The sequence below is a fragment of the Nicotiana sylvestris genome, chromosome 9 (genome assembly GCF_000393655.2).
Source record: "Nicotiana sylvestris chromosome 9, ASM39365v2, whole genome shotgun sequence".
NCBI lineage: Eukaryota > Viridiplantae > Streptophyta > Magnoliopsida > Solanales > Solanaceae > Nicotiana > Nicotiana sylvestris.
This window is the reverse complement of record NC_091065.1, coordinates 182,000,323-182,015,413: the sequence shown is the minus strand read 5'-3', so window position 1 is coordinate 182,015,413 and position 15,091 is coordinate 182,000,323. Positions and strand designations below refer to the sequence as shown.

The 15,091-nt window shown below is 37.3% G+C and overlaps 1 protein-coding gene across 1 annotated transcript; it reads right to left on the bottom strand.

Moving 5' to 3' along the window:
• Positions 1-877: 877 nt before the first annotated feature.
• LOC138878678 (uncharacterized) lies at positions 878-2,548 on the bottom strand. The gene is made up of 3 exons (XM_070158365.1): positions 2,370-2,548; positions 1,865-2,219; positions 878-1,645 (listed from the first exon to the last, which is right to left on the bottom strand). Exons 1-3 carry the CDS (start codon positions 2,546-2,548, stop codon positions 878-880), a joined length of 1,302 nt encoding a protein of 433 aa, XP_070014466.1.
• Positions 2,549-15,091: the final 12,543 nt, after the last annotated feature.

Sequence of the window (15,091 nt, the reverse complement as noted above, 5' to 3'; positions counted from 1 at the left end):
ACTAAAGGTGCATTGTGATCTTAGGTTCTTTTGGAGAGGAATTTCTATCATTTTATACTCCCAATTGCCTTCTTTTTAGTTCACTACCTTCCAATACTCTATAGTTTGATATGCATGCAAAAAATTCATTCTTATACCCATGAACCCCCAAGCTAAGTACTCTTTCTAGTGTGAATTTGAAACCAGAGATTGGGGGTCATGTTTCTTACCTCTTGGTGTGAAGATTTAGGTGCCTCTCTTGATTATCTTCAATGGTTTAGCAAAGATTCATGGAGTAATTTTGATGGGAAGAACTTTCCCTCTCTTAGACCCCTCTCTCTTTATCTAGAAGTATCAGGAAATAGGCTTAAAATGAGCTATTGCACCAGATATAACGACAAAGGGTCAGGTTTAAAATTTAGAAATTGGAGCCCCGAGTCAGATCTGCGATCGCATTTGCAATCGCAAAGTTGACATGCGGTCTGCTTAATGGACCGCGAAAATGCTCACCAAAACCTGAACACACTGCTTGGGTATCGGAAGAAATGCGGTCGTATACCTGTTTTGCTGTCGCATAATGCACTGCAGACTTGCCCCTTACAAAATCCCAAGGGAATTATGTGACGACTATGCGGTCCACATATCGATTATGCGACCATATAATTGACTGCATTTTTTACCTCAATTTGACTAACACACTGACTCACTTTGCGGTGATTATGCGGTCCACATACCTGAAATACGACCGCATTCTCGACCACAAAATCGCGCTTTTCTGAAAAATATAATTTCTTAATTTTTTGATGCATCGATTAATCCAAATGGTCCGAACCGCGGTGCGCTTAACACATGTTCCTTATTTAGCACCACAAGATTCGGGTTTTTTTAGCAGGAATCTTCACGGGTCCTTACATTTCAGGGATTTCTCAAGATCATTTCTTACATTCTCTAACTCAGTTTGGACTTGCTGATTCCCCTTGAGTTCACTGTAGAGACTGGTTTTTACAACAGTTAACTCCTTTTTTAGCAAGATGTGTGACTCACTGGTTGCTTCCTTCCCTTTCCCAAGACTAACATTCATATGTTCTCTATTGAGTCCCTCAATGGTTTCCTCTAGATCAGTGCATATCACTAGTAGGTCACCCATTTCCTCTTCAGTAGATGCAACTTTTTCTTCTAAAGTGTGTTTCTCATTGCTAAGACCTTGTATTATTTCTTTTATATTAATAACTACTACCATCAGATCGTCTCTCCTATTTTCCACACTAGTTATTTTTTCATTTAGGGTCTCCTTCTCTTGTTCAAGATTAGCTATGATCTCATTTAAGTCCACTACACACACCACTAGATCATCTCTAGATTGTTTGTCCTCTCCTAGTTCTATGGTCAGGATCTCCTTATCATTTATGAGACTATAATAAGCATCAATTAGGACATTTGATAGAGATCTTAGCTTCTTAGAAGAATAGGATTTTAGATTTCTCTGAACATCCCTGAAGTTTACCTCATTGTCTTCATCTTCTTCTTCATCATCATCTGACTGGGCCATCAGTGCAAACAATGAATCGTACTTTATTGCTTCAGATTCCACTACCATCATGGAACTATTTTCTACATCTGATTCCCTTTCAGATTCACTTGAGGAGTCTCCCCAAGAAGCAAGATCCTACTTAACGATATTGTCTGCAGCACTTTTTCGATTGAATCTTTTCTCTGAAACCAGGTTCCTTTTTCCTACTTTGTCAGGATTTTACTTCTACTGCTCCTGTTTCGTGAGTGGGTAGTCTTTGATGAAATGCCCTGACTTTTCACATCCGTGACAGAGATCGTTGTTCCTTGTTTTACTTGAACTGCCCCACTTTGGTATGCCACCATTTCTTCAAACCATTTGTTGAAATCTCTTAGTAAGATAGGCCATGTCACTATCTTCATCACTTGAATCACTTATTTCAGCCTTAAGCTCCAGGTTCTTTTCCTTCTTAAGCTCTCTTCTTTCAATGTCTTTCTTTCTTTTCATTTCGTATGTTTTCAGATTACCAATCAACTCATCCATGGTTAGAGTCTGTAGATCTTTAGCTTCAGTGATGGCATTTACCTTTTTTTCACAAGACCCAGGTAGAACACTAAGAATTTTCCTTACAAGTTTGTTTCTGGGAATGACATCTCCAAGTGAGTGAAGCTCATTTATGATGGAGGTGAATCTGGTGTGCATATCTTGTATAGACTCATCATCCTTCATCCTGAAGAGCTCATATTCAGTGGTGAGCATGTCTATCTTGGATTGTTTGACCTGAGTGGTTCCTTCGTGTGCAGTTTGTAAGGCTTCCCATATTTATTTGGTAGTATCACAAGCTGATATTCTGTTGTACTCATCAGGTCATATGCCACACAGCAAGATTTTCTTGGCACGATAGTTCTTTTCTACAGTTTTTCTGTCAATGTCGATGTACTCTCTTCTCCCTTTGGGCACCAATGGTCCTATTTCTTCAAGTTTCTTCATGGGAACATGAGGACCATCACAAATGATGTCCCTCAGCTCTGAATCTTCGGCCATCATGAAATCATGCATCCACGTTTTCCACTAGCCGTAGTATTGACCATTGAATCTGGGAGGTCTATAGGTTGATTGTCCTTCTTCAAAGTTTGGTGGAGCAACCATTTAGGATCCTTCCTAGGTGTTAGCCTGATAGGAGGAACCCGCCTTGATACTAATTGATAGCTTATATTAGTTCACCAAACTGTAGAGTACTTGGTCCTCTATGAGACTAATACATAAAATGTAGTAAAGACTGAATGTAAAGAAGGCACGAGATTTTCTACGTGGAAAAATCTCACACACGGGGATCAAAAAACCATGACCTACTCTTGTAGGCTTTTAACTCAACTAACTTATAATCTACCTATAACAAGCCACTTTGCAAACACCCTATTGCAAAGACTTCAAACAAACTTATGATGCAACCACCACAAGCCACTCTCTAACTCTTCTAGTTACAGAGAATTTAACTTATGACTATTCCTTGTCACAACATAAACTCTAAAGTTTACGAATTTGGTTCGTTCCTAAGACATCGCTTCTGAGAAAGCAAACTAGGGATGTACATAAGACTTGTTTAGAAACTGATCCTTAGTGGAGTTATCTTATTGTTCTTGACACACCAGTGACTTCAATGCCGGATGAATGCTTTTTCTTCTTGAGAGAATATCATTGAATGCACAAGTGATGGCGTGTCTTGCACCAGGTTGTTTTATCACAATAGATAGTGATGTCAACTCTTGGTGTACTTCTTCCTAGTGAGAAGTGATTGTTGCATTGTCTGCACAACCACTTCTGGACAGTTGCGTTCTAGCTGGATAGTGAACTTTGTATTTCTGTCAGGACACACCAATGGACCAGGTCCTTGTTGTGTTCCTCTTCTGTAACAGTTGCCTGATAGTCGCTTTCTTCTACTACGTTCCAGCTGTGCACTTGACTTGTACTTCTGTCAGAGAACCCTAAGGGATCAGGTCCCTATTGTGTTTCTCTCTGTGGTTGTTCGTCCATTTACTGACAAGTTCATATGAAATGTATCCTGTGGAATAGATTCTCTATCTAGTTCTTCACAATAAGTTTATTAGATCATCAAAACATAGGAAGCATAAGGCTAAGACATTGAAAACCCATCATATACCTTGCAGGAAATGATTCTGAGTTAAAAGGATAAATTGGAGCTTTGAAGTCTGAGTAAAAGCTAAAGAATTAAATGGGGATCGCATCCAGGGCTTGCGGATAAGAGTTTTATACGAACGTGGGAAGAAAGTTCAAGGGCCTAAATAAATGCACTAATTTGATGCACTGAGCGTAGCAGTGTACGACGCATTAGTGAAATTACACGTCATAAGTTTGACAAGTTCAGAGACTGGGTTTCCTTGGCCTGACAAGAAAAAGCAATGTTGCGACGTGGCCGGTGATGCACTAAGGGAAAATTCTATCAGACATGTGAAGTTCAGAGAGTTTGCAACTGAGTAAAAAAAGCACTGATGCGGCGCAGCCTGCGACTCACCATTCAACGTATGAAGAGTGATAAGTTTGCAGGTTTTCCTACTTCGGCTCAAAGAGGGTAGTTTTGTCCGAGTTTGTTCCTACTTGAATACATTGAAAATACATTTTTTTAGGGAATTTTGACCTATGAAAGGTTGGAGAAGCAACCAAGGCAATAAGACTCAAGAATTCATCAATATTTCAACCTGCATTTGGTGCAATGCGGGAGTTTGTATTGAATCCTTAGAACTGATGTTTTCTTTGTTTTTGAATCTTATTGAGATGTCATACTCCATTGTTATGGAGTAATTTCTATTATGGTGTTAACGAATACGGTATTCTGATAACTTGATCGGGGGTTCAATTACTGATAATTGTTAAAATTACTTGATGGAGTTTTAATTCGTATTGTGGAGTTATTCCTTATTTTTTCTTAATCGAAAGAGGAGCATTATATTGAATTGCTTTAAATCATATGCTCTAGTTTAAATTCGTGATTCAAGTAGGTAATCAAAAGATCCCCTTGAATTGTTAATAAAACTAGAAAATATGAAAATATTCGTGAGAAGTTACCATTTAGATCGTAACCATCATTTTGTTGTTGTAATTGTTTACTATGCTTCAATTGGATTAATTACTGAAATTAACGTTTAATCAAAAGAGGAACATAACTTCAAGTGTAATCTGATTATCGGTTGAATTCATGAGAGTCAACCATATTATAAAGTGAATTAACTCTAGTATTGGATCTTGAGTCAGTTATCTTGCACCTATCTTGTGAAATATCCTTATTTCACTCATTGATACATCTTCATTGCTCATCTGCTGTCTTTTGTGATCCATTGTTATTTGTTCTATTTCTAGTGGTTAATCGTAGTAATAGTCATCAAATAAAGTATTAATCTTCTTGGATAGTAATCAACGGGAGATTATTCGAACACTGTTTAAGTCCAATCCATGTGAAAATGATAATTAATCTATACTATCTTTTATCAGCGAGCATTAATTATCTGTTGTATTTTGCGCTCGTCAGTGATTTTGTGGATAAACAAGTTGATAGAAGTTTGACAATAAGGGAACTTAAGCTCCAATTTATTAAATTCCATTTAACTCGAGGTTAACAAAGAATTATCTCATATGCTAATGCCCACAGAACTGACAAGAACTACCAAGACGGGGACTAGGTATATCTCAAAATCCAGCCTTATAGGCAATACACCCTTTCTACATCTCATTTATCTAAACTATCTGCCAAATATGATGAGCCTTATCAGGTCATACAAAAAATAGGTCATGTTGCCTACAAACTAGCCCTGCCTGATCACATCACCAAACACCTCACTTTTCATGTTTTCCTACTCAAACATCATTACAAAATTCCGTATGCTATTCTCCACCCACGTGTTCTCGAACTAACCAGTCCCTATTGTCCAGCTCCTAAGGCAACTATTGATAGGAGGATGATAAAGAATTGTAACAAGGTTTTGGCACAAATTCTTGTTCAACAGGAGCAATTTTCTCCAGATCAACTCACCTAGGAAGATTATCACGCTCCAAAGGTTCGATTTCCACAGTTATTACTTGAGGATAAGGAATCTTTTTAAGAAGGGAGAAATATTGCATATGTTTTGAAGATGGTAACTCACGCTATGGCTGCAGTACGTAGCCGTTGGGTCGAACTATTAGTTATGTTTACTTTAGTTACACTTGGGTCCCAGTAGATTGTAAATAGGAAGTCTGTTTTATTTCAATTAAGTCCACGGGACATTTCCTTATTCGCAAATTCTGTCCTAGGCAAAGTTAGTTATTTGTCATAGACAACTATAGTATTTGGTACGAATTTGTAAATTGAATAGCCTTGAGCTCATCCTTATATTTCTGTAATTATCCATCACAGACTTATCTATGAAAAATCATCTTAGTTCTTAGCTAGCTTAATTTTCCTTTCTCTATTTTTAGCTCCTTGCTCATTACCCCATCACATCGAGCAAGGCTCTATTATTGATAAACACCGAAACCGATCTTTGGTTCATTTGATTTTTGGTATCGACATATCAATTTCGAGCCGTACATAGTCGCCTCGAGCAGTTGTAAATTCCGGTAGTTCTGCATCCTTTACCTTTTCTCCTCATTCTTCTCTTGGCAGTTAGTTTCATCAGCTTTTTTCTTTTCGTTTATAATTACATCATTCATTCAGTAATCGTTGCTAGTTATTAGTGTTTGATTATGATCGTTTGGTTTTTATACTCGCTATATTATGACTTTTATTTCTCGACCTAGCCAATCGAACGCTTGGTTAATTAGCTGTTGAATCTAGTTAATAGTTGTTGTTATCCTGTAATTCTTTTGCAACCTAGGTGGTCTATCATTTGTTCGTTCATATTTGTTTTATCTGAATTTTTGATTTGGTGCGACCTATCCGGTCTATTGTTTTGGTTGATTGTTTGAATGAACTTACGTTTCAAAGTCTTGTTTTTGCCTTGTAAATTTACTGATTGGTTGAGTTTGAGTGTTTGAGCTTTGAATTCAATTACTTGTTCAATAAAGCTGAAGTTAAGAGAGAAATAATATAACTTTGGTTGCTTTTTACTATTTGTGCTCCATTATGAGTACAATACTCCAAAAGTTCTGCTTATAGTTATTAAAATTCTGTCCATGGACAGATTTTTGGCCAAAGTACTGTCATTTGAATAGTTTAGACAGATGGTGAATATTTTGTCACTTGGACAAATTTTCATCATTAATTCGAGACCCTCCTCTCCTATAAAAAAGAGTTTTTCCCTCACTTCAAAGGATATTTTTTTTACTCTACCACACATCTTCCATATCAGTTTTTTTAAACACATAATTTGGGAGTGAAACAATCACCTGAATATAGATTTCAAGCATCTTTTGGCATCTGAAAATTGAGAGAAAAAACCTTTCAAAAATATAAAGTTGTTAAGTCATTTTTGGGTTCTTTGTTCTTTAAGTTGTTTATTTTTAAGGTATTGGTTTGCTATTGTCTCTTGCTGAGTTTGCTATCCACTTTGATTAAAAGTAATGCCTTTTGATAGAAACTAAGTGCCCACCAGACTGTATAGAGAAACAGACTCTCTATCAGTTCCCACTGCAAGTAATAGACTATAAAACCAAACAGTATAGGAAATCAGGTTCTTTAATTGTTCTTACAGTAACTCGGCAGTAGATAAAGAACACAGAAGATTTTTACGTGAAAAAATCCCAACTCAAGGGGACAAAAATCACGACCTACACCTATAGGCTTTCAACTTGACTAACTTGTAAAAATCTATTACAAGCCACTTTGTAATGACTCCATTACAAATAATTCAACTCAACTAACTTATGGTACTCTCACCACAAACCACTTTGTTACTCTCTAGTTACAAAGACTTTAACTAACTTGTGATACTCTTATCACAAGCCACTTTGTCACTCTCTAGTTACAAAGACTTTAACTTATGACTAAACCTAGTCACAGTAAAGAACAAATATAAACTCAGAGAGTTTACGGATTTTTGGTTTCCTAAAACATAGCTTCTAAGAAAGAAAGATAAGAGTTACAATGAAGAACAAATAACAAAGACTCAACAAACCTAAGGAATTAAGATAACTTCAATCTTGGATCAGGTCCTTGAGGTTGCAACAACTTTTGTTCTTGAGAGAGGTTATGGCTAGAACATGAGAGAATATCACTGAAAATGCTCAAGTAAAAATCTTGTGCCTTGCACCAGGTTGTTATACTACAAAAGACATCACCATGGTAATGTCAATTCACAATGGTGATGTCAAATCTTGGTTAGTACATGCCTTTTTCCAATGGGAAGTGATTGATGCACTGTCTGCTTCACTGTCACATGTACAATTGCAGGTAGTCACTTTCTGCAGTTTCTTCCAGCTTTATAGTTGACTTATACTTTTGTTAGGGGAACACCAAGGGATTAGGTCCCTAATCTGGTTCTTGTGAATCTAACGGCACTGACCAGATTATCTTGAGTCGATTAACTTGAATGATTGTACCAGACATGCTTCAGGTGCTTTATCTGGTTCTCTCTTGAAGTAAGTTGTTTTACCTTCCTTGATTGTATACGTGTGTGACATCACTTACAATGATGTAAGAAAGGTAGGTAAAAAGCCTTCCACAGAAAGTTGACTACTGCACTGTTCCTGTACAGTAGCACGTGCATGCAGCAACTTTCCTATTGGAGAGTTGACTTCATACACTCTCCTCCAGAACTGATAGGGACCTGTTCCCGCAGCTGTTCCTTCCACTCTGAAGAGTTGAATTATATCCCACACTGGATCCCAACCTGGAACTTTGTGATCTCAAGGTCTTATAAATATGTAACAGATTCCTTATCAGGTTCTGGATGGTAAGTTTGTTATATCATCAAAACATAAAGTAAAGTACTTGTAACCTATCAATTTCCCCCTTTTTGATAATGACAAACTTAGAATTGATATTCTCCCTAAGAACCAGATCTCCACATTGTTCCCCCTATGAATCGGCCATATTCCCTATGAGAACCAAACCTAAGGAGCTGATCACAACTAGTTCCTCAAGACTGTTTGGTAAATCATCAAAACTCAAAATACCATAACTTATCAATTTTCCCCTTTTTGATGATGACAAATCCAAAATTAATATTCCCCTTGCAGATCAGACCTATAATTAGCATATTATCATCAACGTTACCCCTGCAAAGTAGAGCTATCTTCCATGCATGACACAACATATCAATTCGATTCTGTTCCTTCCCCATGTTCACACCTATATAACTTCCCCCTTTTGGTGTCATCGAAAAGAATAACAGAAGAAGCACAACCAAAAAGAAGTTCAGCAACATTAACTTATGCCACTTGGGCAACACAACATAAACAATAACAAGAACAACAAGTGAAAGGCATTGCACAAAATAGAGTAATTGGCCATAGTAGAGTAATTATAACAAAAGCATAGTAGTTTCAACAATACAGAGTATGACAATTTAAACAACTAAGTACCAATATCATCAAATATAGGGATCAAAAGAAGATATGAATTCGAGGGAATTTGGAAAGAGTGAAAGACATGGATCTCTGGGCAGGAGGAAAATAATGGGCTAAGGCCTTGATGAGCTTCTCCATTCGTTCATTCATTATCCTTTGATCAATGATCATCTTCTCTCTAAGTTCCTCCACCTGTTTTCTCACCCTTAAACTTAGCATTCTATTCTGACAAGGGTCCATGAGGACCTGGTTCTCAACCTATCTGAGTAGGCTGAACCATCAATCAGATCACCAAGAATCTCCCCAAGCTTCATCTCATCAAGAACACTCAGTCCCATGCACATATAGCATTAGAGTATCATATAAAACATAGAAGTTTTTACTTATTCTTCATAAATGTTAGGACTTGGAGGAACAAAGAGGTGATTCTATTTTTGGAACTCAACAATATCAAGAGATTCCTCCATTTTTTCAGCAATATTAGAGTCAACACTCTGCCTAACAGCACTTTTTGAGACTTCAGAGTCTTCTACATCTTCAAACTTGATAACTCAACATTTTGCTTCTGTAAAGAACCAGGTTCCTCATTTACACTATCCTTTCTATCCCTGAGCATTCATGTCTCCCTTTTTTTCTTCTCAATCTGTTTACCCTTATCATCTGCTGCATCTTTCTCAATCAACTTTCTTTTCTCCAATTTTTTTTACTTCATTCTCTCTTTCAAAATCACATCAGCAGGTCACACCACTTCATCATCAATCAACCTACTATTTAGTAATCCTTTTTTCTGGATCAAAAGTTCGTTTAAACACAGAACTCAAAGAGAAAAAGATCATCATTAAAATTGACTTTTATGAGAAGGACATGAGTGTTCAAGTCCCTCATTCAGTCCTCACATTTACCAATTTCTCCATCCTTCAAGACATCCCCAAATCCAGCAACAGCTTTAGCCTCACGCTCTAGAATATTAGATCTACCCTATTCCATTTTAGTTAAAATTCCATCAAAATCTACCTAAGACTTCTTGGGGTTTTGATTCTGATGGAATTAGGATTTTGGAAAGTGAGAGAGTTGGGTTCAATTCTAGCATATTTGGAAAGAAGAATTCTTTTGAGACAAAGTTGATTCTGGTTTTGAAGAAAAGAATCGGTTTTGGTTGGGTGTAAGATAGAGAAGTGGTTTATTGGGGCAACGGGTCAGTTCAGAAGAGGTTTAACATTTTGGACTTCAAAAATCAGGGAGAGGCAGGAGAAAGGTGGGAATAAATTAACGACATGACACTTCAGTAGCTTAAAAAGGCATATAAGTATTGAAAAGGCCACTAACCTGAGTCGCAGGAACCAGGTTCCTTGATAGTTTTTTGAAAATATGAGCAAAGACTTCTAGAAGTGCAATGTCACTCTTACTTGTTTTTGTCCTAAAACTGCCATATGTGTATACCTGTAATAGTATAGATTTGAGTTAGATGTCGCCGAAAAATACTTTTTAGTATTGTACCTTTCCTTCTTAACCTAGCCAATCATCGAAGGACCAGGTCCTAAGTTGAGTTGATCAACCTCAACTCCAGATGTTTTCTTTCAAAATGTTCCCTGCTCAGCACCTTGGTGAAGATGTCTGCTACCTGGTCCTCCATCTTCTAGAACTTCATACAAATCAGAATCTTTTCAACATTATATCTCAAAGAGTGATGTCGCAAATTAATGTGCTTTGTCCTTTTGTGTTGTACCGGGTTCAAGCTGCAAATACACCAAAGTGTTCAAGATGTTGTTTGATCTGTACTATTTGAGCCCAACAAGAAGCATCAACCACGTATTCAGCTTCAACACTAGGAAAAGACACACCATTTGTTTCTCTGTATCCCATGAGATTAAGGATGACCCTAGAAAATGTGCCGTTCCAGATGTGATATTTCTATCTACTGGATTTTTAAACATAATTAGCATTAGCATATCCAACCAATTCAATGTTATCTCCCGAGGGATAGCAGAGAACCAGGTCCTGCATCCCTCTGAGATATCTTAGGATTCTTTTGGCAGTTTCTTAATGTACTTCTGTTGTCTTATCATTCTCCCCTTGGGAGTTTGCTTCACTTGTAAATTTAAGAAGAAATTCAGTTCCCCCATCGTACTTATTTATAACTCACTTCCCACGAGTTTTGCACATTCTTCAGATTGAGAGTCAAATGTTGCTCAAAGATGATGCCATCAACATAGATCTGTACAATGAGTAGGTTCCTTCCCTATTTCTTTAGAAAAAGAGTGTTGTCAATTTTTCCTTTTGTAAAGTCATTTTCTAGAAGGAATTTTGACAACCTTTCACACCAAGCACGGGTAGCCTGGCTCCTATAACAGTTCTGTTAGTAGGTCATAGAACCAGGTTCCATACATTGTTCCTCTCAAGTTAACTGAGCTCTTCTTGCATAGCTGTAATCCAGTCAGCATCTTTCAATGCTTCCATGATATTCTTAGGCTCTATTTGAGAGAGAAAGTCTGATATGTCAAGTAAGTTTCTTGTCTTTGATCTGGTTTGAATTTTTCAGCAGCTGGAGTTCCATGTACAACATCCATAACTCTATTTTCTGCTTCAGATATTGTGATTGAGGGACCAGGTTCCTCTATGTCGACTAGAGTCTCATCTTCAGTTCTGAGAAACAAGGTCCATATAAATCGGGAGTAATCATCCATAATGACAAAAATATGTACTTCTTTCCTCCTCTACTTAGCATCCTCATAGGTCCACATAGATCCATATGGAGGAGATCAAGTGGCCTTGAGATGCTAACTTCCTTTTTGGGCTTGAAAGAGGATCTAACTTGCTTTCCTTTTACACATACATCACACACCTTGTGATCCTTGAAACTTGACTTGAGCAAACCATGAAGCAGGTCCTTCTTGACTAATTTGTTTAGAACGTAAAACTTGCATGACCCAGCCTTCTGTGCCATAGCTTAGCATTATTATTAATAACACTCAAACAGATAAGATCCCCTTGTCATAGATTTGGGAAATAACTAGCAAGCTATACTTCAACCCCTTCACGAAGTACGCATTTTTAATAGAGTGGGGAAGAGACTTCCCGATCCTTCCAACTCCCAGAATGTATCCTTTCTTGCCATTTTAAAAGGATTCACTCCCTCCTTGTAGGGCCTTGAGTCAGAGGACATCATTTATTCTTCTAATTTTATGCTTAAAGAAGCCCATATCCATATACTATTTTTGCTTTTGACTGCTACCCCTCACTTTAGCCTGCACACTAAATCAATGATTAGACTTAGGAACCCAAGCCAACTTGAGTACCTTATAATTATAGAACGGGTGGATCAAACTTCTTTTTGCCCATGCAGGCAACTCATATTTCCTTTTCTGGGAACCAGGTTCCTCATCAGTACGCCTTATGTCAACAAAAACTTTATTTTTCTGTAAAGACTGAATTTTAACTTAACAAGAGTCCTTGTAATGACCAGTTTGACCACAGTGAGCGCACAACCTATTATCAGCCACAGTTACATACTTGCTATGGGGATTATAAGAGGTTTTAGTCTTTTGGAACCCGATTCCTTGCCTGTTTTCACCATTACTCCTGTACATAGACATTATTACATTAGAGGACCGGATCCATTTAAGTGACTTATCAAGATCATTTTTAACCCTTTTTAAATACTCTTGAAGTTGTCTATTCTTTTCAAGCTCAGCAACAAGACTTGTTTTAACTTTCTTAAGCGCACTCTCAAGCTCAAGTTTAACCTCACTAGCCATTTCTTTAACCTTAGTGTTGTCCATCATTTCTTTGTTTGTTCTTTTAACAAAATATGCTTTCTAGTTACTTCTTCCACTTGTTCCTTCAAGTCTACAATAAAAAGTACCATATCATCCCTCTCTTGTTCTATGTCACCAATTTTTTATATTAAAGCATTTTCTCATTAATGAGGCTATGATAGGCATCAATCAACACATTTTCTAAGGACATCAATTTTTTCTTATAGTAAGTTTTTAAATTTCTTTCAACATCAAGAAAACTTACCTCATCTTCCTCATTGTCCTCGTCATCATCAGATTTAGCCATGAGTGCAAAGATTGACTCATATTCATTGTCAACAACCATCATAGATGTATCTCCTTGGTCATCCTCACCCTCTGATTCACTAGAGGAATCTCCCTAGTCAGCCAAAGCTTGCTTCACCATGCTGTCAGCAATATCTCTTTTATTGAATTTCCTGTTAGGGACTGAGTTCCTCTTAGCTGCCTTATCAGTGTTGGTTTTTTAGTAATCCTGCTTATGAAGAGGGCAGTCTTTAGTATAGTGTCCAGGCTTTCCACACTTATGACAACAATCATTTCCTTTGAAATTCCTGCTGGAACTTCATTTCTTTGGGATTCTACCTTTTTTACGAACCATCTTTTCAAATCTTCGAGTGAGATATATCATTTCAGATTCATCACTACTTGAGTTAGTGTGGGTAGCTTTGAGAACCAGGTTTCTCTCCTTATTGGTCTCTCTTCTTTCAATATCCTTCTTTCTCTTCATCTCATATGTTTTGAGATTTCCAATAAGCTCGTCAATAGTTAACTTCTGCAGGTCTTTGAATTCAGTGATAGCATTAACCTTGCTCTCCCAGGAACTTGGCAGAACACTGAGTATCTTTCGGACAAACTTGTTGGTTGGAATGATTTCACCAAGTGAATGAAGCTCATTGATTATGGAGGTGAACCAGGTATGAATCTCTTGAATGAACTCATGCTCTTCCATTTTAAATAGTTCATACTCAGTTGTAAGCATATCTATTTTGGACCGCTTTACTTGAGTAGTTCCCTCGTGAGTCGTTTGAAGAGTTTCCCAAATTTCCTTGGCAGATGCACATGTCGAGATACAGTTATACTCGTTTGGTCCAATACCACACACAAGAATCTTCTTCGCCTTGAAGTTCTTCTCAATAGCTTTTCGATCAGAATATTGTATTCTTTTCTTGTTTTTGGAACAATCCTTGTTCCCTCTCCAATAGCCTTCATAGGGACAAAGGGACCATCACAAATCACATCCTAAAGCTCGGAGTCCTCAGCCATTATGAAATCATGCATTCTTGTTTTCTACCAAGCATAGTATTGAACGTTAAATCTTGGTGGTCTATATGTTGAGTGTCCTTCCTTGAAGTTTGGTGGAGCATCCATGAAGATCCTTTCTAGGTGTTAACCTTTTAGAAATAACCCGCTCTAATACCAATTGATAGAAACTAAGCGTCCACCAGACTGTATAGAGAACCATATTCTCTATCAGTTTCCATTGTAAGCAACAGAGTGTAAAACCAAACAGTATAGGGAATCAGGTTCTTTAATTGTTCCCATAGTAACTCGGCAGTAGATAAATAATATAGAGGAATTTTACGTGGAAAAATCCCAACTCAAGGAGACAAAAACCACGGCCTACACCTTAGGCTTTCAACTTCACTAACTTGTAAACACATATTACAAGCCACTTTATAACGACTCCATTACAAAGAATTCAACTCAACTAACTTGTGGTACTCTCACCACAAGCCACTTTGTCACTCTCTAGTTACAAAAACTTTAACTAACTTGTGATACTCTTATCACAAGCGACTTTATCATTCTCTAGTTACAAAGACTTTAATTTATGACTAAACCTAGTCACAGTGAAGAACAAATATAAACTCAGAGAGTTTACGGATTTTTCATTTCCTAAAACATAGCTTCTAAGAAAGAAAGATAGGAGTTACAATGAAGAACAAATAACAAAGACTCAACAAACCTAAGGACTTAAGATAACTTCAATCTTGGATCTGGTCCTTGAGGTTGCAGCAACTTTTGTTCTTGAGAGAGGTTGTGGCTAGAACATGAGAGAATATCACTGAAAATGCTCAAGTAAAAATCTTGTGCCTTGTACCAGGTTGTTATACTACAAAAGACATCACCATGATGATGTCAATTCATAATGGTGATGTCAAATCTTGGTTAGTACATGTCTCTTTCCAATGGGAAGTGAATGTTACACTGTCGCGTGTACATCTGTAGGCAGTCACTTTCTGCAGTTGCTTTCTATCTATATAGTTGACTTATACTTCTGTCAGGGGAACACCAAGGGATCAGG